The sequence below is a fragment of the Glycine max genome, chromosome 18 (genome assembly GCF_000004515.6).
Source record: "Glycine max cultivar Williams 82 chromosome 18, Glycine_max_v4.0, whole genome shotgun sequence".
Lineage (NCBI taxonomy): Eukaryota > Viridiplantae > Streptophyta > Magnoliopsida > Fabales > Fabaceae > Glycine > Glycine max.
This window is the reverse complement of record NC_038254.2, coordinates 51,970,908-51,993,479: the sequence shown is the minus strand read 5'-3', so window position 1 is coordinate 51,993,479 and position 22,572 is coordinate 51,970,908. Positions and strand designations below refer to the sequence as shown.

Genomic DNA, 22,572 nt, shown 5'->3' with positions numbered 1-22,572 from the left:
TCTAACCAATTTAATTAGTAGTTTAATCTGGATTGTCAGGTTTATCGAATTGATTTGGACCAATAAATATTCCTATATTTTTCTTTTAATCAATCATTTTTTTGAACAATCCTAATAAGCTCCAAGATGAAATTTTCCTTTGTTGTAAAAGGTAATTAATAAAAAAAATCTAAAAAGATAAACATATATTTAATATCTTAAGAAAATATCCTAAATATAGAAAAAACTGCAAAAGCTAATACAAAAATAGTAAAATAATATTTAATTTATTCATAAATTATTCTCAAATATCTTATTTTTTTAAAAAGAATAAAATATGAACTAAATGCAATGTATTATTTGTGGACTTTAAGAATAATAATCTTAAAAATTAAATCAACAATGATTCTTGATTCATTGAGAGCGTAAATTTATTTACATTGATAATGCATATAAATTAAAATTTTTCTTTGACATCTAATTTAAACTTTTTTTAAAAAGGTCAAACCATACCTCAAATAAAAACAGATTATATTAAATAAACCATGTAATATTTTTGCCCCCACAAAACAAAAGTGAACAGTACTGAGCCCAATGGGCTTTTGAAATTTCACTTTCAACCAACCGTAACGGTAGGAAACCCAACGGCTATATTTTCATTATCCCGTTCTCTCCTAAAAAAAAAAAAAACACAAACTTCGTTTTCTTCCAAACACCAAAACCTAGAACAACTCTTTCAGTCCACTGCGTTTCAGAAGAAGAAAAAGATTAAAATTTGACAATGTATTTTAGTACCCTCTTTCGTGATTAAGCAGAAGAAACCAAATGGGGGTTGGTGGTAATTTCTGGGACCTGCTAAAGCCCTATGCGCGCAAAGAGGGTTTTGATTTCTTGAGGAACAAGCGAGTTGCAGTGGACCTTTCGTTCTGGATTGTTCAGCACGAGAATGCCATCAAGGCCACGCATGTCAGAAACCCCCATCTAAGGCTTACCTTCTTCCGCACCATCAATCTTTTCTCCAAGGTTCTATACCCTAGAAAATGTGATAGAAATTTAGGGAACTTTTTGGCTAAAGGAAGATTTTGTGTTTTTTTTTAGGACCCTTTTGATTGAATAAGGGAAAAATTGAGATTAATTGGTTGGTTTAATCAAATTATTGTGTTATTACCTTTTTTGGTTCTGCTTGGTTGTTGAGTATGATTCTCGAGTAAAAGTTTAACCCATTAGGGTCGGCCTAGTGACCAGGGATTTAAGTAGTTTGCATGAGGTCTCAGTTTCAAACCTTCAACCCCTATTACCGTTATTGTAAACATAAAAAAAACACCGATTATGGTTTAATGATTTAGACTTAATGTACTTATTGGTAGTATTGGATTTGATTGTCATTCATTGTGAATGGGGGTAATCTAAATTAGTGTTCCTTTTATTTTTGTTGCAGACTTAATGTACTTGTTAGATTGTGGTTCCTCTCTAATGTTGGAAATTTCCAGCAGGAGAGAGATACACACAAAGAGACTGGAGAGGATACACAATCCTTATTGTTAGTATTTGATTGGAGTGTCATTCATTGTGATGGGGGTTAATCTAAATTAGTGTTTCGTTTATTTTTGATATCTTGTATGTTATGTTATGTTGGATATGGAATGGTTAAAGAAAGGATGGACGTGGTGTTTGATAATGATGAAATGTTGTTTCTTGTAGTTTGGAGCACTTCCGGTGTTCATTGTTGATGGGACTCCATCACCGTTAAAATCACGGGCCAGGATTGTGAGATATTTCCGGTCTTCTGGCATTGAATTGGCTAGCTTGCCGGTGCCTGAAGAAGGTGTTTCAGCTGAGAGGAACCACATGTTTTCAAGTCATGTTCAAAAATGTGTGGTGCGACATTTGCTTTACCTTGATTACCATCAACTTGAAACTATTCTGCCAATTCTATTTTGACATTTTTCTGCTACACACGTGCATTATTCCAAATTTGCTTTCTTAGTGCTTACTTATATATCTTATACCAAGAACACTTCTTTAGTTTTTAGATATGGATGCAGGTTTGTCGTATTTGTTTTCTGATAGTTACCTGTTCTCCGGTGATAGGAACTGGTTGAACTACTTGGAATGCCTGTGCTAAAGGCTAAAGGAGAGGCTGAATCACTCTGTGCTCAATTAAATAGTGAAGGTCATGTAGATGCTTGCATCACAGCCGACAGTGATGCATTCCTCTTTGGGGCCAACTGCATTATAAAATGTTTCTGTCCCAACTTCAAAGTAAGTGACCATCTTCATTGTATTTTCTTTATATTTCATTTCATCTCTTGGCAATTTATTATTTTAAATATGATTTATCCATTTGAATACAGTTCTTGCATCTATCTTTGCTTAGTCCTTATTAAATGGTATCATGAAACTTGATACATAGGGGTTATAAGGTTGCCTTGATGGGAGAAGGGAGGGAGGAGATGTTGTGGGTTCAAATCCCCTAACTAACTAAATTAACAACTAACACTTGCCGATATAAAAAAAAAATGAAACTTGATACATATATTGGCTGATCACTTTAATTTTGACTTTTCATAGCCTGCATACTTGTTACAAACTCATGATTATCTTTACTGATATAGTTTAAAATTAAATTTATGATATCTATCAAAGGCACTTCATGTACCCCTTGCTTCTTCTTCCTCAACTGGTCATATTATAAAATGAATTGCTCACTTGCTTTTCCATTATATTTTTTCAATTTTGAGAAATTCATTGCATGCAGGAACCATTTGAATGCTACAATATGTCTGATATTGAAGCTGGACTTGGATTGAAGAGGAAACACTTAATAGCTATCTCTCTTTTGGTTGGAAATGATCATGATATAAAGGGTGTTCGAGGGATTGGGCTTGATACTGCACTTCGTTTTGTTAAGGCTTTTAGTGAAGAAGATATATTGAATAGGTATGAATCTTTCAATGTGATAAAACATATATATCATCTGAAATATTTAAATGTTATGGAATGGTTGGCTTAATTTTACTTTTTCTCCCTCTAGTTTGGATTGCACAACTTTGGTATCTCAAGTTTTTTTTTGAGCTAATTACGCATTACTTAAAACCCTCAAATTATTATTTTTCTATCCTAATATTTGGGGACATATGATTGAATTGGGACATGAAATCATTTTTAAAATTTAGAAGCAAGAAATTTAATGGAAACTTGACAAAAATTGATTTGAGTTAAGAATGAGAATTTTTAGGAGGTTGAAGAAAATTGATATTTTTTTTTTTTTTTGGGGGGGGGGGGGGGAGGAGCAAATTTCTCCAAGAAGTTACTATTGTAATATTTAACAAGCTCAAGGGATGTCTATCCATTTCATTAAACCTTTAATTTATATGTTGGCCTTTCTGTTTATAAATGAAATAGTGGTAGTAAAGTGAGACTTGACAATCTGACAATGAGCTATAATGCAGATTACATGAGATAGGCAAAGGGAATACTTCACAAATTCCCATCTTCATTAAATTTGAGGATGATATGGATATGGATGGGAACTCCCTAAATAGAAAACAATCTCACTGTTCACTCTGTGGGCATCCAGGCAGCAAAAAAGATCATATGAAATTTCCCTGTGAATTTTGTGTCACAAAGGCTGATGAAGGTTGCCAGAGAAAACCAGAGGATTTTAAATGTGATTGCTTCTCCTGTGATATGGTATGACCTTACAATCAGAAAGTATTTCAGAAAGCCATGTCACTTTTTTTGGTTTTAAATTTGTTGTTTCACTTCTAGTTGAATTAAATGTTGTTAACATGTTGTACCTCAAAAATATAATTTGCTGTAAAATTATTCCTTTTTATAATTTCCAATAACACTTAATAACATTTGATTGGCAGAATAGGAAACATAAGGAGAAAAAAAGACTGAAAAATTGGCACACAAAAATTTGTCACAAGATTGCAGAGGAGCCAAACTTTCCCAAGAATGAAATCATTGATATGTATTTGTGCAATGACAATGGTTAGTTTTCTGGTAATTTGAAAATGATATACTCTGTTAGGGTTGGTTATGTGTTTTATTGTATTGTCACTCATACTATATTTATACCTCTGCAGCAAGTGATGGCCCACACATTGTATGGGGAAAACCGAATATTGAGATGCTGATTGATTTTTTAAACTTCCATCAGCATTGGGAACCAGCTTACGTTCGACGGATGATGTTTCCTATGATGTCAACCATCTTTTTGAGAGATATGACAACAACTACAGAAGAGACTATGTTATTTGGGCAATATCAGTTTGATTCCATAGAACGTGTCAAGATGAGATATGGATACCAATTTTTTGTGGTCAAGTGGAAACATGCAGGGGTTAACATTTCCTGTAAAGTTCCATTGAAGGAATCAAGTGTGCAACAGGATGCTATAATAGAGCTTGATGAAACGGTGGATCTACTGGATGACTGTGATGTTCCAGAGATTCATGAAGACAGTGGGTGTCGTTTTCTGCTTACAGATGAAAATATGGACCTTGTAGGTGCTGCTTTTCCAGCAGAAGTCAAAAGGTTTTGGCAAGACCAGGTGTTTATTATTTCCCATCTACCCTTTGTTTAAGCTTTGTCATTTTAATATCCACGCATCCTAATTTTTGTTATCTCAATCTTGGTTACATTTAAGAATTTGAAACTGAATCTGAGAAGTATGTAAGGATTTTAGTATAATAATTGTAGCAGTTGGTAGAAGAGATTCAAATTATCACAGGGAAATTATAGAAAAAGTAGTATTAGTAAAATATGTTCAGGGTCAACTATCCACGTTGCTCTTTATCAATGTTAAAAGAGTGACTAATTGATTAGTCACATTTCAAATACTTTTAGAATTCTTTTTATCATTTTACCTTGAATACATTTATATAATTAATTATCAAGAAATGGTTGGTGCTTGAAATTTGCAGGAACTGAAAAGAAGAAAGAACTCAACATCAAGATCTCAAGAAAATGAAAAATCACCATCACCAAACTCAAGAAGTATTCAGCTAAACATTACAGAGTTCTACCCATCAACCAAAGTTAAACATCGTCAATCAAAACAAGGAGGAGGAGAGTCATCCAAGATTGCTGATAGTCAAGGCAATGAGGGCTCAAAAATGAAAAGGAAAATGTCAAGTCCTGATAAGATTCCAAAATCTGTGAGGCGTCGCCTTTTGTTTGATTAGTATGTATATATGCTTGAGTTATGATATCTACTGACTTAGTGACTATAGAGTTGTATTGACCTTATAATTTTGTTACGGTTGAATACAGGTCAGTGAGTATATATTTAACATAATATAAGTTTGCAGTCGTATATATTTAACATAATATAGTTTAGTATATAGTTTTCTTTTTTTCGAATTTCTAGATTTTTGAGTTATCCAACTGATGAATATGTGAGCATTAAAAAATGTTGGTTAAATTACTTTATTCCTCTTATTATTTTAAGGTTCAATTAGGTCTCTTTTTTAAAAAGTAGATCAATTATGTCCTTTATTTTTAAAAGATTAAACTAGATCTTTTATTTTTCTAAATGTGTTCAATTTGGCCTTATTTAAAATCAATTTTGTTCTCATTTAAATTTTTTGGAGCAAATAGAAGAAAATTGGGAAAGGAAAAAATAGCAGCCCGATCAATTTCTGTTATTTATATTCATTTATGCTTCTTCAATTTGTGATGCTCTAGCTTACTTTTGCTTCTTCAATTTTGCGTAAATGAATTTTGGATGCAATGCGCATAAAGTATCATTGACTTTATGACTACCAAACAGGTAATAAAAATAAATCTCTAAGAAACTTCTAGGAATGTTAATTGGGAAAGGGAAAAATATCAGCCCCTCAATTTTTGGTGTCTATAGAATACGTTTGGATAGAGAATTTTAATTGAAAAAAATAATTTATCAGAGAATTTGAATGTCTGTAATCTAGAATTCATTATTTGGATTTTTTTTGTGAAAAATTTAAAATTTTGGAATTTTAAAAAATGAAAAATATGAAATTTCAATTTCCTTCTAAAAATTGAGAAATTTAAATTATAAATGTAGGGAGCAACACATATAACTAGCACACGAATCATATCTTCTTTTTTCATTCATTTTTTTTTACTCATAATTTTAATTTTTTTTATCCAAACACAAAATTTTAAAAATAAAAGAATTTCAATTGAAGTATTTGAAATTCTTAAAATTTTAATTTTTTTCCCATCCAAACACATTCTTTCAATTTCTGATAGTCTAGCTCACTTAGGCTTCTTTAATTTTGCGGAAATAATTTTGGATGCAATGTTTATAAAGTACCACTGAGACTAATATGTAAGGAACATGAGATTTTATGACTACGGAAACAAGTAATAAAAAAATCAGGCACAAACTAAATTTGCACAAATAAAATCAGGCACTACCTCAAAAACATGGAAAAATATCTGATAACTGTATTCCACCCAAGGTATGAACAACTTGGTTTTCTTCACGTAAAATATGAACCTAGATAATATGACACGTGTTGATGAATATTGTGAATCTTCTTCAACAACCTTTAATCAATTCGAATCAAACAATTGTCATTTTAATTTTCTTACCTAACTATCAACTTTGAAAACAATTGAACAACATAGGATAAAGAGACAACACTGTAGTATTTGTATATATGTGGTAAGTTTCAAAATAGATAACAGTGGAAGTAACGAACAACCAAACATGTCTCCTTCATCATTGTGCTCTCTTCAAACGTTCCCGCCAATATCTCACGCATTGCTTAACCGCCACCACAAACCGGCGCACGATAGCACCGCCGGCGTACGGAGAAGAACGCCTTACGTAGTTTGCGCTGAAAAAGGCAGCAGAGCTTCGACGCGAAGCGCAGATGATTACCACGCCACTCTCAAAGCTCTCAACTCCAAAGGCAGATTCCCAAGAAAATCACTTGGCCAGGTTTCCATCTTTTTCTGAGAAATTTTGGGATGACCCATTGTGTTGCAGTGCTCCAAAATTCATTTTTTTCTTCGTTTCTGAGGTATTTTTATGGAAATTGTAAGGAGTGCTTCGTTGGGGTGTTTCATCGAACAGAGGGTGGGTGGGTTCATGGGGTGCTTGGTTTGACCTGAATTTTGAGCTGTAGCACTTTAAAATCCAATTTTGTCTATGTTGCGTTTTTGGAATGATTTTGGGGGAAACTTTTGAATACTTCTTTTGGGTCTGTTATCGAACAGACGGTGTGTGTGATTGGCTGCTATGGTATGATCTGGATTTTGTGTTTTAGCTCACCAAAATCTGATTTTATGTTTTGGTTTTCTTGTTTGGACTCAGAAATTGTTTTGGGGGGCTTGGTGTGAACTGAATCTGCTTCTGAAGTTTTTGCTGATTTGGTTGTTGATGTAATTTGTAGCATTATATGTTGAATGCTGACATAAATGACCAACTTGCCGGTGCGGCTGGTGTTGAACAAGGTGATGTGGTGTTGGAAATTGGGCCTGGAACTGGTTCCTTGACTAATGTTCTTTTAAATTCGGGAGCATTTGTTCTTGCAGTTGAGAAGGTTTGTTGGTTTTCATCTCTTCTGTAGAACTAATCCTAATACAACAATACTCACACTCTCATGCCTTCCTTGATTTCTTAGTTTCTTTTCAGTTTGTCAACAACGAGCCAGTTAGTTGTACATGTTTGCACATGTGAATGCATGTAAATGAGTTTGTTTGTGTCTTTTTGGTTTGCATTGTTGTTAATTTCTATATCTTCATAATTTAAATATTTGTTGGTCACCCTGTAACTTGTGTAAAATTTCCAACTTTGTGGTAAGTTAGAGTGGTGATTCTTCATTGTTGTCTTGTACTTCAACTCAAGTTTATGTTTTTGTGTCTTTCATGTGATTCAGGATAAACACATGGCTGCCCTTGTGAGTGAAAGATTTTCAAGTACAGGAAAGTTAAAGGTACAAGTCATGGTGAATAAACTTTATATTGCATTATTGCAAATTAAGTTTCTCAAGAATTGAGCTATAATTCAGTTACCATATAATTCAGATAGAAGCTCAATATGCACTATAGTTATACTAGCTGACGACATTCCACATTGAGATGTAGTTACTTATAGTCGTAAACTGCTAATCAAGATTATATCTTTCATGACATTTATTGCACAATTGGGATTACTAATACTCCTTGTCTGGCCCTTCTTCTTGGAGTCAGAGGCTGGAACCACATTTACTGTGGTATTTTCCCCTCTGTTTCTTCTTATTGCATTTAAAAGTTATGCCACACCTTGTAATTTTTTCATAATTCTTGATATTTCAGCTCATTTGTTACTTCAGTTTGTTCATAGCATTGCCTGTCTAAATTTCATCTTCTAGTTTCTGTGTCAAATGTCATATTTTTATGCTAAAATTATGATAACTCAGCACCAGTTTTGCTGTATAAATTATGATTTATCTTGACATTTTGATAAAACACTGTAGGTTTTGACAGAGGATATTGTCAAATGTCATGTGCGCTCTCATATGTCATCATTGGTTGGAAGCATAAACCCAGAATCTAGAAAAGCAAAAGTGAGGACTCTACTTCCTAAATTAGCAGACATTATTTAGTCATTTGCCAACTTTTAGAAGTCATGCTTGCTTCATCTTATTCATTTTGTTTTTTGAGAAAAAAATTGCCAAGGCTTTGATTTTATGATCTCCACAGTTCAAATTATGTTAGAAGCTTAAGCCTTACAACTACATAGATATAATAATATTGTTAAAAAAATTCATGGTTCTTGAGTAATTATGGCGTGTCAATTTGGGAAGGCCCACTTTGAGCCATGCAAAATTTGGGCTGGACCTGATTTGATGTGGACTGACTATTTGGTGGCCCAGACATCCCTATGCAGGTCAGCTCACCGGTCCGATGCATTAACTAAGAACAAAAAAAAAATCCTTAGCAAAGTCTTTCTAGACACAATACTGGAGTTTTTTCATAGTAAACTTTTCAGATACCTCTGGAGTCATAAGAAATCATTTGAAAATAAATATTACTATTACCACTTAATGAAGGAGGTTGAACTGAGCCTGTCATTCTACTCCACTCATCACTGTAAAAAGAAGAAAAAGAAATCTTATTGCACTTTGCATGGGTAGCAGAGGGGACTTCAGTGTGTAGTTGGTTAGTTCACTTGTTTTATTTATGCTTTATATTTATGCTAGCATGCTCATGCTTGTTGTGAATCTTCCACTATCAAGATTACATTCCTAATTGTTTGTAGGTGGTTGCCAACATTCCCTTTAATATCAGTACAGATGTGATCAAACTACTTCTACCAATGGGTGACATTTTCTCAGAAGTGGTTCTGTTGCTCCAGGTTTGAATTGATAGCTCTCTAGTGTCTATATAATTTATTTAGTTTTATACTTTTTCTCATTTCCTCTTAACCTCTAATTTTTCCATCCCTATCACTCAACCCCTACTGAGTACCCACCATTTACTTGATCTGAAGTTCGAGTGCTTCTCATGTTTATTGTTTTTGCATCTTAATCAATATTACCAGCTTCAAGCATGGATACCTTAGTAGGATGGAGAAAGAAATTTAAAAATTAGAAAGCTGAAGGTAGGGCCTAATTATTTATGAAATGATCAAATTTATTCGCAAGAACTTTGTGAAACTTGTATAACTTGGAGACTTAAGAGACTTGTTAAAGATATCCAAACTCCAAAGGCCATGTTATGTTTTCTGTGTCTTTTTTTTTTTCGTTTTTGAGCTCTCATCTTGAAAGTGTGAACTTTGGCATATGATAAGGTGTAGCCTTGTGATCTAGGGAATGAGGCTTTTGAGTCACAAAAATAGCCTCTTCGATTACAAGATAAGGCTATAACTATATATATATCTCACCTTCAACTGAGTGTGTTTTGAGCCAGTTTGTATCAGCCTCCTTTTTAAGGTTTTGATTCTTTTAATCTTTTTTCTTTGAAATTAACACCTCTTTGGAATGTAAGTAACACTTCCAATAATAAGGGAAACTTCATATAAGATCAGTTCTTACTAACCAGATCAAACCAATGCAGGAGGAGACTGCTGTGCGCTTGGTAGTGTCATCACTCCGGACCCCTGAGTATCGTCCCATCAATGTATTTGTTAATTTCTACTCAGGTACATTTGTAGTGCAAAGAGTGTAGTATTATGTTAAGCTATCCTTTTACAATCAAGGATCATAAGTTTTCCTACGAAAAGCAAAAACCGATCCAGTTATAGAAAAGATTGAACTCTCAGACATGGCCTTAACCTCTGTTAGTATTTACGACACAAGGAGCTGTAAATAAAGTAAATGCTGCTAAAAATATTGTTTTTACTGCTTTGCATGTGGTTTCTTAAGGAATAACTTATGCATCAAAATGCAACCAGAGATTTTGTTATCCATTGCCCACAATTTGGTTAGTTTTATGCTGTAGTTCTGATTTTCCTTTTCAGATCCAGAGTACAAACTTGAAGTCCCAAGAACCAATTTTTTCCCTCAGCCTAATGTAAGTGATCTGATATTTAATTGTGCCTGTAAGATCTTGATTGTGGCATTTTGATTTAATGCACTTGAGAACGGATAAATTATAAATTATCAATTTACAACTCATTTTCATATTTGTGTAGGTTGATGCAGCTGTTGTCTCATTCAAGCTGAAGCTACCCTCAGAATACCCCCAAGTTTCTTCCACTAAAAGCTTCTTCTCAATGGTAATCCTTTTCCCAGCATTTACTGTCATGCATTGAGTTTCCAGGGATCTTCATCTTTAATTTCATTTGAAGTATCACGCACTGACATATCCCATGATGCTTGAGCCACTGAAGATATCCGTTTGTTAATGTTTTCTTCCTTACAGCTCATGTTAACCAAGATAATGTTACAAACCTCTTCCACCATTTCAATGACACTTCAGTCCTATGCATTTATAGGTTAATTCAGCATTCAATGAGAAGCGTAAGATGCTGCGCAAGTCACTTCAGCACATATGCACATCACTTGAGATCGAAGAAGCTTTAACTAGCATAGGTCTTCTAGCCACTGTAAGTGACCAGTGTGTGCTACTCTTTTTAATTTGTTTTTATTTTTATGCCCTCACTAAACTTCATCAGTTCTGGAATTTTTTTTCTTAAGGATTCTGCTGACCCACATGAACTTCTGATGTTTACAGTCAAGGCCAGAGGAACTAACATTGGATGATTTTGTAAAGTTGCATAACTTGATTGCCAAGGAGTAGCAATCTGGATTACTGTGGAATTGAAGAGCAACCTCAAGCAGAAGAAGGCCATAGAGATTCATATATTCATAAGGCTCTTTGTTGCAGCAGACCTAGAGAACCAAAGTTTTAAGGAGAGCTATGCTATGACATTCAAATTGGGAATACATTAAGATTCCAGCAGTTTTCTTCTACCAATCTTTCAAGCACAGGGGCATGTTCATATCTGAAAAAGTTTGCAGCTCCGAACCTAAATTATGTGCATTCTGTGAATGTAATTAGACTGGACACCCTTGTGCAATATACAGCTTGTAAGTTAAACAGCCATCAGAGGCAGTATAACTGGATTGAATCAATCACCTTACACTGTAAATGAAGAGCATTCTATTATTCTTGAAGCTGAAACAAATACTTGCCTCGTTATAAAGGGAAAATGAGGATATGTTTCCAATTTTGTTCAAATATTATAAACATCTACCTACCAAGGTTTTAAATTTTTTATCTGTGATTGCTATTTCAACTGCACCATCAAGGTTTGTGAAGTGTCCGTGACCGCAAGATCAAGTTCTGCACCGAATTTTGAATCTTTGACTACAACTAATAATTTACGTTAACCTATAAAATGGTGTATGAAGATAATTTGCAAAAAATAATCAGATAACTGAATGCTATTTTTATACACAATCAGAAAGTCTGCAAAGAACCAGCATATCCCTTCGTTAATTTATCCATCCAGAGCTAACTCTACATCCCAAATCAGAAGAATCTAACTAAGAAAATTGACAACAATATTATTACAGTCCTGTTTAGATAAATTTTTCAATTAGAAAGAAAATGAAAATATTTTTTTTCCATAAACTACAAATAATTTTCCATATCTAACACATCATGATCATGATCACACTAGCAATGAAACTGGTGTACAAGATCCAATGCCCTCAACCTCACAGCATATGGATCATAGTCACTGTCACTAACCCTCCCCACAAACCCATCCTCGGAAACAACCCGCTTCTCCGCCGCAGCCGCGGCGGCGGACGGCGAAAGTGGCCGTTTGGGGCGCTTGTTCTTGATGAAGCAGTGCCTCATTTTCTCCTCAACCTTGTCAATAATGCACTTTGAAGTGGTCTCTTCATCATCACCATCGCCACCGTCCTCGACCTGCATCGGCTCGGCGTCCGTGGCGGAGGACTCGGCGGCGGGAGGAGGCGAGGGGAGGGCGGCGAGGAAGACGGAGAGGTGGCGGTGGGCGTGGTGGAGGGAGGAGTGGATTTGGTGGAGATGGGTGGGGTTATTAGTGGATGAAGGTAACAACTGTTTTGCCATGAAAGTGGCTTGTTGAAGAGAGAAAATGAGGTCTTGTATTGATGGGGGTGCCTCTTCCATTGGAAAAGATCAAGTTTTTGGTTTTGGGTGTTTCTGGGAACACAATTACGAAATTGAGGTGTGTGTGTTGTGTTGGGGTGATGTTGTTAGATGAAGAGTGTATCTGTATGTGTACTTGGTGGCGTTAGTAGCGGAAATTGAGGATGTTTTTTGTTTTGGAAAAAAGAAAAACATTATTGGGGGCGTTACTGACATTATTTTGCTCGAAGTCGGATGTAAATTGATGGATGTTTTTTCAATCAGTGTTAGACATCTCTAACAATGTGTTTGGTGAAGAGAAAAGTATAGAGTAAAAGAAAATAGTTAGGTGTGCAAAGAAGAGAAAATAAAAATAAAAATACAACTTGCTTGGTTCAAGAAAAATGAAAAACAAATAGAGTGAAAGTTAACTTTTCTGCATTATCATTAGTAATAATAATATAAAAAATAAGGAATAGTGTAGCTTAATTAACTATGGGGTCAGAGTTAGGGATGGGAAATAAAATTTGTATCTCATGATAAAATTGATTATGAATAAAAGAAGAATAGTTTATATAAATATTCATAGATAATATGATATGATATTCAAAATATATATATTAATATTAGTTAGAAAATAAATCCTAATTTCTTTAGCTTCTTCATTTCTTTGTTCTTTGATCAAATTTTATAGCAAATAAAGAATTTATTTGATAAATTATCTGTTAAAAGATTCACATTTTTTTAAAAAAATATTTTTTTAATTTGAAGTATTCACATATAACCATTGATATAAAAAAATTTATAGATAATTTTCAAACAAATACCCAAAGGTAGGAGATACCGATTTTTCCCATCTAGAAAATTAATTAGACTTGAATTGAGTATAGTTCTATGCATACTAACGAGAAACATTATAGTCTCCATCACACCATAAAATTGAATATTTTTTGTCTAATTCTTCACTACCAAACAAAAAGAAATAGTTTTTTTTATCTAGATTTTCATTCTTTCCTCATATTTCTATTATAGTGTAGGATTATTACTTATCCGTGATTTCAACCAATAATCACTCAACATGTAATAAATAAATAAATAAAACTTGCTAACAACCTAAGATTATCACGTTATCCTTGATTTAAGGAATCTTATGAAATTTGAAAATCCTTCTTTATCAATCTAATTGCAAATCTGTGCAAATCCACAATTACTGCTCCATCATCAGTTCATCACGTCGACCCTCTTCCTCGTTTATGCATATTCACCAGATAAAAATGAATGTTGGGATAATCACGATGCAACCTGGAATCGTTATAAAATTAAGTCCTGCAAAATAATTGTTTAGTTCTAGTAAAATTACCCATTGTTCAAGGGATAAGAAATATTCGATATTGCCAACAATAACAAATAGAAGGTGGCTAACAATATTAGACTAAACTAGGTGACCCCCAATGTTATCCCAGTTTCAAATGTATTGCTATTCAATGAAATTAAAGCTTTTGAGATCATTATTTAGAATAAACTCACAACATTGAAATAATTAATACGGTGGAAACAACAATGAATTCAAGAAAACAAAATTATTATATTATGACATCTTTGAATTCAATGAGCGACTTCATTCTATCATACAAATTCGACTAAATCACTAATTCACCGGTTATTTCTTAGTACAACAATGGAAGAACCGCTTTATGGTTTCCACTGATGTGAAAGAAGGTATATGAACTAGTTATTTTATGAATAAAATTTCATATGAATCCATAAGATTTGCTAAATTGATAATTGATAAAGGAGGATTTTTAATTTTATAAGATCCCTAACGATAATACTATTAATCATTTTGAGTATCTCTTTGATTCCATGTGTCGCAATAGTTATTGGTAGACACCACCACCGATGACATGATGAATTGATTTTTCATTCCAATATCTCTCTTTGACTCCACGTGTTGCATAAAAGAAGGTATTAAAATATATGATTTTATATATATGTTAGTTGCAACAAATACGGAGAACTGATTTTTTATTTGAGTACTAAAGTTTTTTTTGGTTGATTTTGTTGTTTATATATGTTAAAAGCTTTGAAAATAATCTTTATTATTATTTATTAATGATGTAATAATTAAGAATGGATGGGTATATTTTTCTTTTCTTTAAAGAATGGTTCTCAAGCTCTGTTAATCAACATTTTTAGAATAAAGGGGGGAAGACAGATTATTTTAGTTCACCTGTCTTCAATTTATCCTTCCAAACTGCGTACTATTATACTTTCTCTATATGTGTAGCTAACTATATCACCTCAGAGTAAGTAAAAGAATCAGGATCACAAAATTATGCAACATGAATATTGCAGTCTCACAGAACTCAAATTAAAAACGATGCTTAAAAAATCATTGCTAGCGGAAAAAAAAAAATCCATTTTTTAGTTTTGCTGGACATTTTGTTTAAATAAATTGAAAGAGACTTAACTTTTTTTACTGTAATTTATCTAAAACATTGTGTATGCCTGGTTGCTTCTATCAGAGTATCTCTAACAGAAGTACTTTTATATAAGTTGTTCAACTTTAACTTTAAGTAATATTACTTAATTTTTTTTCATTAAAATAGATTACACAAAATTACTTAAAACATTTATAACATAAATAACATTTTTCATGTAATATTAGACTCGTAAAATTAATTTAAATATTTACTTTAACAATCTTAGTATTAAAATAAATTTTTATATAAAATATTTAAATTCATATAAAATTATAATACCCGCACAATTAAGATAATTAACCACTTATCTATCTAATTATCTATTTTAGATGCTGTTAAAGGATACGAACTTTTTGCATATTCGATTGGCTCCCATTTCAACATTACTTATTAAAGGACCTATCCAGCACATAATGATAATTTATGACAAGAACATGACTTTCTCTTTGAATTCTCTATAATATTTAAATGTATGACTTTGTTTATTTATTTTTTATTTGTCAATGAATGGCTTTAGAGATATACTAGTATTTGGTATAATATTTCAATGTGCAGTTATTGTTGTTGCTGCAGAGGACCTCCGGATCCATTTGTTTTAAAGACATGAAAGAACTTTCTGCCATAAATATTATTAAAAGTGGATTTGCAATAAATAGGAGAAATGATTGCTTAAGCAGGTATGGATACATTTCTAGTTCTGAAAAGTATAAAATCATGCAATATGTTAAAATCATTAAAGCAAGTCAAAACAATTATAAACAACATACCGAGCCTTTTCTCAGTAAGTACGTATCAAGCATTGCCACAATATTCTACTCTGAATCACGTAATTGTGTTTTCTTAATGATTTTATTTCTGTCATACTGATATATATTATCCCACTATCCGAAAATTTTATATCCATCCGATGATAAGAACAAATTAAAAGCATTATATAGAAAAACTTTCCTACTGAAAAGTAATTGGACAAGAATAAAAATATATAACCAAACATTTGTTTAATCTATAGCAAGAAGAGTGTGCTTGCTTGTTCTCTATGACCTACAATTGAGAGACTAAACTTGAGTACTTGACTGTGTATGTTAAATGGAACTGAAAGCCTCTTGGTTGAATTTCAAAGTAGGGATTGCATCAAGCAGAATAGGTTTGGATTCAGGGTCATTAACACGATGTTCTGGATATAAGAAAAAAAAATGAAAAATTAACATCTAAAGCAACCAATCTGAAAATTACAAAATAACATAAACTAAATTACGAATTAGACAAAGTATATTTTCTTGTGATCAACCATTATTTGGAGGGTCCAAAAACATTCAAATTCATGAACTTGAAATTATACGACCAAACTTCTAAGTTTGAGAGTCAAGTCCTCATCTGCTGAAGGTGAATGAATCTTTAGTTGACACATTAGGACTTCCCTGAAGAGTAAGACCTCCAACGAGACTTTTAATGCACCCTCAGCAAGTGAAAGAATCTTCTGCCATAGCTTCGCAATGTGTAATTTCAAGGTTTAATCTACATGCTGATGTTACAGCCTCTCCACCCCAAGAACTTGTCATCCCTAAATTGTGTGGTGTGAGGGAAAACCCTTGGTTAGACTATATGGAGTATGCAGTGCTCACTCATCTCATAATAAATAACCCTCTCTTCCATTCACAAAAGTACCACACACATCTTTTTCTTTGCAAATTATTTGCTTATTCTTTTTTCTTAGACTCTCAGCAATGTCAGGAAGAGTATCCATTGGAGATTTTGAGGACAGAAAGTTGAAGTGTTTTTGAAACACCTGTTACTGTCTTTGAAACATGACAAAAGCACCACTATGAGCGAGCCATTCTCCATGTTCACACCTTCAAAATCACGGAGTCCTTGGGAGAATTCAGGTTCTTCTTCAAAACCTGATGATGCGCAACAAGGAGTTTCATAGTGTTCAAGGCCATGGAGGACACCAAAATGAACACAAACACCAAAACCGAAGAACCTTTTCTCCAAAGCTGTTCTTGTTCATTTTGGTGTCCTACATGGCCTTATATAGTTCAAAACTGTGTTGCATATCAACAACTTTTGGCACAGAACATGAATCATTCCCCTGGAGACTCCGTGTTTCGAAAGGTGTGAACACGGAGCATGACTCATTCTCTATTGCCATGTTTCAGAGATAGTAACAAAGTCCTCTTCTTGATCTTGCGGTTCAACTTTCTGTCCCCTAACATCTCGAAAGGATACTCCTTCGAACATTGTTGAGAGCCTAAGAAAGAGAAGATGAAAACATTTGCAAAGAAAAAGGCTAGTGTGGTGCTTTTGTGAAAGGAGGATGTAGGGTTATTAATTATTATGAGATGAGAGTGAGCATTGCATCTAGAAGGAAAATATGCGCATGAAAATCACCTCATGCTAGACATGGTAATGGGGGTGCTTTTTCAACAAGAGCTAGAGATAAATGATTTTGGGTTTAGACCCAAAAAATATTCATGATCACCCTTTATCCATATTCACTTGCATCATCCATGTCAAGGGTTTTCCCTTGCACCACACAATTTTTGGATGACAAATTGTTGGGATATGAAGGGGCAACAGATCCTTGAAACTGCATGCCTGGCTATGGCAACAGATCCTTCACTTGCTGAGAGAGCATTAGAAGTGTCGTTCGTGGTTCTTCTTCTCGTGTGTGAATTAAAGATTCACCTAAAGCAGATATGAACGACTGAGCTTGACTCTCAACTCTGAAGTTTGGTCATTTTATGCACGTAACGTTTCCATGCATACAGTTTAAGGCAATTCAGGTGGTAATATATAAATTACATGGGGAAAGGGAATATTCTAGAGAATCTCTTGAAAATGGAAACACGTTCCAGCAGGTGATAAAAGACCATGACAATGGGGAGAAATTTATGGAAAATGTACAACAGAATCAAGCTAGTATTGATGGAGAGGGAGAAGGACATCATAAGTAGGGAAAGATATGGCATGAGAAAATAATTAAGGAATACTGTACGTGAGAGAAATTATTAAGTAGATCCGGATTGCAATGTGTTCACAGTCTCCACCAATATTGTTATGTATTTATGTTTTTTAATTTATATTAATTACATATAATAACAATTTTTCTCATATATGTGGGATCAAAAAGTGCTAACTACCCAAACCAATGCACTACAAAATCTCAACCATTAAGTTAAAGAAGACAAAGAATGTGATTAATAGCCATATATTAGCTGTGGAGAATACAATGTTGCAAATATATGACGATGTAGATAGAGGTTAGGATCAATTCAAGTAATGATTGTGGTATATTCCTGATCACCACTCTGGGTTGATTAACCATAATGAAGTGAAAATATTGGAGTAAATACAATTGTCATGTTAATCAGTATTGTTAGGATATTAGTTAAGAAATTAAAATAAAAAAATATTTATTATAAAAATTATAAAAAAATCTAAAAGAAGTAATAATACATAACATAATTTTGTGTATTTTAATATAAAAAATTCTCTTTTTAGTTTGTTAATTAATGTCCTAAGTACAGAGGTTAACATTTATTTTCTTATGTTTCTTCAGTTAATTTTGTTGAAAGATTTACTGGATTTGGATTCCATGCGGTCGGAAAATTTTTGCATTGACAGATTCAGCTAATTGTAACTGTTAAATATAGATTGAACCACTCATGTTTTATCTCAATAAATCCAATTTAAAATATCAATATTCATTCAAAGGCTCTAATTCGCCAATGCGTGAATGCAAAAAATCCATTTCCAGATTTATCTATCTTTGCCAAGAATATCTTGGATTTTTAAAATCAAAATGATGTCTTAACACCTGTGAAATATAGACACCTCTAACTCTTATTCAAAGTGTTATCATGTTGGACGCAGTATGACATTGTCACTTGCCCGACACGTGTCCTATATTTCAACTTAGGTTTCAAACTAAAAAGTAATTTTTTGTTAACTTAGACATTTAAGTTAACACTTTTTTAAGAAATCAATAATTTGTTATTATTAAAGTTATATTAAAATACATTGAGAATTACAACAAAAATATATTCTTAACACTTTTATAAAAAAAAAATATTTTTAATACATAGATCAATATTCTTAGAACATTAATTAATACTCTTCATATATAATTTTTTTTTCATCACAAAACTATTTTTCAAGTTATTAATTTTTTAAAAAAATTAGGAAAAAAATGTTATCTAGTGAATCCGGATTTTACTTTTTTTATCAATCTAGAAATTAAGAAGAAACGCAGAAAAAAAACTTAAGAAGAAATAATATTTTTTTTATTTGAACAAATTCCAGATTCCACTGTTACAAGAATTTGTTCCGACCCCAGTTTAATGCCAACCGGTTATTGTCGTTAATCTGCTTAATTTTGAAGATTGTTTGTAGAGGTTTTTCTATATTATGATATTGGTAAGAAATTATTTCTATTAAAAATTGTAATTAATTTTTATTATAAATGATAATCATATATAAAATGAATATATTTTTTCTAACATAATTTATTTTATATTCAATCATCAACTAAAATTCAAATTGGGGATCATTTAGTAAAGTGGGAATCATTTAATAAAGAAACAAATGGATGTACTTGTTGTCGGTTGTAGAGTTAACATTGGAAATTCTACTTCTTTGGCAATTATGTTCTAATTAAGAAGCAAATGAATTGCTATAATTTGCTGCTGGTGGATCTTAACTTCGTACCACATGCTCTGATAGCATTGTCTTTGTCAAACCTATTACTAAACCAAGAAAAAGGCAAGAATAGACGACAAAACAAATACGGTGCCGAGTAATGAAACATTGGACATTGATTGCTTTGCCACATTTGAGGGTGTTATATAAATTGATGTGAAAATTCAGTATTTAGTTTCAGTTTTCTAAGGGGTTAAAAGTACCCTGAAACAGTATAAAATGGGCCTCTACAAGACAAGAAAAGTAAATTCAGATACTGAGAAACCGATCAAATATATAGTCAGTGTAGGTATCCCAACAACAACAGGTTTCAAAATTGTCTAGCTTTGTATCATATGATTCAATCTTGCTCCTAGAAATAAAAAGATTGGTTAATTGCTAATAAGAATAAAGGAACATATCGAGGTCACTCTAAGTTTATTATATAGTACGGATAAAAATAGTGCTTTTTTTTAAAAAAAAGAGTAAAGTTTACTATAGCTAGCACGGATAAGATTTTAAGTTGAACAGTTGATTCCATAAAAAAAAATTATTACACAATTTCATATCACTATATGTTTATGGTCTTTGATCAATCTTTTCACAATATAATTTAGATTTTCAATTTCCAGTGAAGAGTTATTAATTATGTGTCAATTAGAAATTGTTCCGTATCATAATAACCCTCTAGCTACCATGTAATAATTTCTCAATTTCATATCTAATAAAGATTTTTAGAGTGGGGGGAGGGGGGATAGATTATTTTAGTTTACCTGTCATCAATTTTACCTACAAAAACTGCATACTATTAATATATATTATACTTTCTTATCAAACAAATAGTAGAAAAAAGAGAAAGGAATTCAGAAAGGGCGAATGTAGTGCAAGATAATTACGACTTCTTTATACCTGTGTAGCTAAATATATCACCTCAAATAAAGTTATAGAATGAATCTACAAAACCAGCAACGCATGGTCCCTCTAAACAGCTTCCAGGATCACAAAGTTATGCAATATGAATATTGTAGTCTCGTAGAGAACCCAGAATTAAAAATGATGAGGTTAAAAAATGCTCAAGAAACCATTACTAAAGAAAATTCATTTTGTATTTGCTGGACATTTACTGTAAAAATTTGAATAAGACTCAAACTTGTAGTCCATAACTCATCAGAAACTATATTTTATGTCATAGATAATGCCACTAGCTTTTTTCAATAAAACTAATGCATCGAATCCCTTTTGAATTCAACAGTAAAGCATGCTTGAGTGAAAATAATATTAGGATAAGCCACTTTGTGGGATGCTCTCATGTTACACCTCTTTTATTAGTCGATTTTTTGGGATCCTCTCATATTACACCTCTTTTATTAGTGACTTTGTGGATGCTCTTATGTTACACCTCTTTTATTAGCCAACAAATTAGTTCAAGTAATACATCCATAATTTCTTTTAAACAAGATTTTCAAGTTAAGAAAAAAGACTATACACTTAAAACACTATTATTCAATTACAATCTATCATGTATGATAAATTTGTTGATTTTTACAATAATTACCTTAAACTTATACAAATGGTGATTTGTGATTGAGATAACCTATAAAGAAATTTTACACCACCATTAAATTCAAATTTGAATCTTGTGTATCCTTAACTTTTCAATATTAGTTGTCTTTCAGTATTTTTCCAGTTATTGATTAGATTTCTTTACACTGAAACTATCAAACCGCTTCCTTAACTCCTGCCATTATTCCTTTCAGTTATGAAATACTTTAAATCATCACGTAGTAGCATAGTGACACTATCATCTGGGGAGGATAGCCATGGTCTAGACTCTATACCAATATATATATATATTCACATGAAAATGGCACATCTAAGCTCCACTAGGAAGGTCGTTTTCATACACAAACAAGACAAGACCGTAAGATACCACCGTGCACATGGATAGATCATAGTTACAACTTGCAAACATTTGTAAACATGTCAGAAAAATTGGCTTTGATGCCTTTCTCGATTCTGTATTCCTTAACAAATAGTAAAGACACATTTACTATTATTAATGACAAATATTCTAATTCTTGATTTGTACAACCTATATCTGGAATTCTTAATATATACAATTAATGGGCTGTATCATATTCCTAACTTATACTTAACATACTAGGAAACAGAGCATTATATATCCTCTTATTAACAGTATTAAGTTTGGTAATTTAATTTACAGATTTAACATTGTGTTCCTGAATTCCTTGTATCTAAGCTTTGTATATTCGGTTTCCTCTCATTTCAACTATACTTAAAGGACCGATCCTGCACATAATGATAATTTATGACAAAAACAAAACTTTTCTCTTTGGATTCTCTATAATATTTCAATGTATAGCTTTACAGATATATTTGGTATAATATTTCAATGTGCAGTTATTGTTGTAGCTGCAGGGGACCTCCAGCAGTTTTGAAGATATATTTGGTATAACCAATTGCAAATGAAAGAACTTTCTGCCATGAATATTATAAAAAAATGGATTTGTTATAAATGGGAGATCTGATTGCTTAATCAGTTATTAGACACATTTCTAGTTCTGAAAAAATAAAAACTCATGTAATGCAAGTAAATCACAATTATTGTAGTAAATAGTAACATACCAAGTCTTTTCTTAGTAAGTATCAATACATCATCATAATAATCTATTGTGTATCAATACAACATCATAATATTCTGTTTATGTTTCATACTGATACGAAAAAAAAATTATGATTTTAATGATTTTATTTCTTTCCCACTATCCAAATTTTCTAGATCCATCCTAATAACCTATGATAAGAACAATAAGCATTATATAGAAAAAATTTGCTACTAAAAATAATTGTACAAGAAAAAAAA

At 32.4% G+C, this 22,572-nt stretch overlaps 3 protein-coding genes across 3 annotated transcripts; 2 read left to right on the top strand and 1 right to left on the bottom strand.

Moving 5' to 3' along the window:
• Positions 1 to 510: 510 nt before the first annotated feature.
• On the top strand, positions 511 to 5,287 carry LOC100791251 (flap endonuclease GEN-like 1). The gene is made up of 8 exons (XM_006602709.4): positions 511 to 1,002; positions 1,681 to 1,857; positions 2,071 to 2,241; positions 2,738 to 2,919; positions 3,432 to 3,672; positions 3,855 to 3,978; positions 4,074 to 4,540; positions 4,914 to 5,287. Exons 1-8 carry the CDS (start codon positions 805 to 807, stop codon positions 5,172 to 5,174), a joined length of 1,821 nt encoding a protein of 606 aa, XP_006602772.1. The 5' UTR covers positions 511 to 804; the 3' UTR covers positions 5,175 to 5,287.
• Positions 5,288 to 6,484: 1,197 nt separating this feature from the next.
• Positions 6,485 to 11,574, top strand: LOC100790726 (ribosomal RNA small subunit methyltransferase, chloroplastic). The gene is made up of 10 exons (XM_003552316.5): positions 6,485 to 6,919; positions 7,374 to 7,523; positions 7,860 to 7,916; positions 8,439 to 8,528; positions 9,224 to 9,319; positions 10,021 to 10,105; positions 10,424 to 10,476; positions 10,598 to 10,681; positions 10,901 to 11,011; positions 11,140 to 11,574. Exons 1-10 carry the CDS (start codon positions 6,686 to 6,688, stop codon positions 11,203 to 11,205), a joined length of 1,026 nt encoding a protein of 341 aa, XP_003552364.1. The 5' UTR covers positions 6,485 to 6,685; the 3' UTR covers positions 11,206 to 11,574.
• A 513-nt stretch (positions 11,575 to 12,087) lies between these two features.
• LOC100776323 (uncharacterized) lies at positions 12,088 to 12,570 on the bottom strand. The gene has a single exon (XM_003551607.4). The coding sequence runs from the start codon at positions 12,568 to 12,570 to the stop codon at positions 12,088 to 12,090; it is 483 nt and encodes a 160-aa protein (XP_003551655.1).
• Between the last annotated feature and the right edge of the window lie 10,002 nt (positions 12,571 to 22,572).